At 44.2% G+C, this 2689-nt stretch overlaps 1 protein-coding gene across 1 annotated transcript; it reads left to right on the forward strand.

Annotated features, from left to right (window-relative positions):
• Window positions 1–911: 911 nt before the first annotated feature.
• LOC120844388 lies at window positions 912–1531 on the forward strand. The gene is made up of 2 exons (XM_040216158.1): window positions 912–1141; window positions 1342–1531. Exons 1-2 carry the CDS (start codon window positions 912–914, stop codon window positions 1529–1531), a joined length of 420 nt encoding a protein of 139 aa, XP_040072092.1.
• The last annotated feature ends 1158 nt before the right edge of the window (window positions 1532–2689 follow it).

Raw genomic sequence — 2689 nt, forward strand, 5'->3', positions numbered from 1 at the left:
GGACTTCCGCCATCCGGCCCTCGACCGCTGCCCGGAGGAAGGGAGAAGAAGACGAGGGCAAATTCGAGTAAGAAGGCTCCAAGATCAGGTAACCCCACCTAGAGAGTCCACTGTCCAGATGTCTACTTCGATGAGCGCAAGTGCTTGTCGTTAAATCGCGAATTGGCTTTTCCATCACAAATGACGTCGTGGCGAAGAGGCCACAACCAACTGTACAGTAGTGCCCCCAGCGCAGAGATGGCACAATTACTCTAAAAAAAAAATATATATATATATATTTTTTTATTTTGTACGTACTGCGGACCTGTTGTGTCGATCTGGTTGAAAGAAATTGAGAAGCTGACGGAGGAAATTTAAACGGGCAATGTTACGCCGGAGCTGGAGAGTAGATATTTTATTTGTCTGCATTAGCAGTGATGGGAAATCTGTGCGTTTGAATTTGCCATAAATGAAACGAGCCGCGCGCCTTGCGGATGCATGCGCATGCGCCTCACAAATTGGGTGCTATCTGTTACACAATGCGTATGGACAATGCACAATGTTATATGCGTCATCCCCGATCTAAAATTTTGACCTCACTGTCCAGCAAATTCAAGGAAGCCTGACTCACGCAGGTTGGTTCCTCCTTCTTTATTCTATGAGCTTCGACAATCTCTCGAACTTTTTGGTCCCTGTGTTTGGTTCCGATTTTGTGAGGCGCATGCGCATTTCCATCGTGATAAAAGAGTCGTGTTGTTGTATGTTTTTCGTGGTTTCCTGTTAATAAACCTTTCAGTTGTTAGTCAGCGCTCGTCCTGTCCGGTTCCTTCCTCTGTCCCTGTAAAATTCGCGCTGTTCCATTATGAAGATATGCACCTGTCGCAGACCTGATGAGCCGGAACAGGCTTGAGGAGATTAATCGCTTTTTACACATGAACAAAAACATGGAGCAGAAGCCAAGAAGAAGCGAGGGCCATGACAAGCTCTTCAAAGTCCATCTCATTATAGACGCACTTCGACAGAACCTAAAACTGGCGCCACCCGAAGATAAGCAAAGCATCGATGAGCAAATCATACCGGTCAAGGGCTGCAGCCAGATGAAGCAGTACTTCAAAGCGAAGCCACACAAATGGGGCTACAAGGTGTTCACGAGGGCATGCAGGTTTGTTTGGCATAATGCACGATTTTGTTATTTATGAAAGTAAAGTCACTGCAACGGACCATGGATTACGAATCTCGGGGGTCATCGTTCTTGATCTTGTCAGAGACCTGCCACAAGGGATAAACCACAAAGTCTTCTTCGACAGCTGGAGTGTAGTTTGCGTCTGTTTGGCCATCTAAAAAATGAAGGCTACCTAACAGTGGGGACTGTCAGGTCAAACCGAACTGTAGGATGTCCCTTGCTGTGGACTCTGAGCTAAAAAATCAAGGTAGGAGTGCCGTGGACTACAAACTAGATGCTAAAAGTGGGGTTCAAGTCGTCAAGTGGCTCGACAATAAAACTGTCCAGTTGGTGTCAAGTTACGCTGGTGTTCAGCCTACGGACACGTGAACGCGTTGGTGCAACAAAGAAAAAGACAAACAAATAAAAGTGACACGACCAATTGCAGTAAAAGAGTACAACGACTCAATGGGAGGTGTCGACCTCGCAGTTATTTCTCATCGAACTATATCGCACCGACCACAAGTCACGAAAGTGGTATATGAGGATCTTCTACTGGACCATTGACGTTTCCATCGTGATAGCCTGGTTGCTCTACAAGCGTCATTGCAAGGCGACAGACGCCCGCAAGCCACTTTCGCTGCTAACTTTCAGGATGCATGTGCATGGCTGTGGCTCTTGGCTTGAGAAATGCCAAGAAACAAAAACGTCAGTCTCGTTCTGAGGACGAAGCATCGCCAAATCAAAACGCTAAGCATCCAATAATGCAGAAGCCGGTAAACGATGTGCGGTACGACAGTGTTCAGCACTGGCCAGTCATTGGAAAAAGAAAAAAAAAAAAAAGGCAACCCTGCGGGTCCTACTTAAAAGGATTCTGTTTTCTCTACTGCAGCAAGGGAAACATGCATCTCTGTCTGATACCCAGCAGAAACTGCTTGATGGCATTTTACACTGAGTAGTGGTGACGAATGCCCAATGCTCAAGACTCAAGAGCAACATTCCACAAAAGCATAACCATTAAGATGTTTTAAATTTTTGTTGCAAATTGTTTTTTACTTGTTTTAAATTAACCCAGAAAGTTTCATCTCATTACCTTTTTGTGTCTAAAGGAGGTGTATCTTTTCTGCAGCTCAACATTTTTTGTTCAGAAACACTAAACGCAAAATTCGAAAAAAAGGGCCACGATATACAAACGGGCGTATATTTATGTTTGTCTGCCAGAGGTTCGGGTACCTTGTGTTGAAAACCAAGGACGGTGCATTTGTACTACTAAACAATGCCTAATTTTATCATTTTTAATCATTTTCACGCGAGCCTTATAAAAAACAAACAAAAAAACATTGAGCATCAATCTTAATGACATTTGGCACATACTTTGAGGCTATACCCATTCGTAACTGCTACAAGTTTCAGACGTAAAAACCGAGCAGTTGTCGTGGAAATAGACCGTTTTCAAAAGTCCATCAAGCAACATTGAGGCTCACCATTGCTTGCTCAATTTAAGATAAATATGAGAAAAAGGGCCACGATATGCAAAGCATTCACTCC

This window comes from Ixodes scapularis, unplaced genomic scaffold (assembly GCF_016920785.2).
Source record: "Ixodes scapularis isolate PalLabHiFi unplaced genomic scaffold, ASM1692078v2 PGA_scaffold3__209_contigs__length_174095766, whole genome shotgun sequence".
Lineage (NCBI taxonomy): Eukaryota > Metazoa > Arthropoda > Arachnida > Ixodida > Ixodidae > Ixodes > Ixodes scapularis.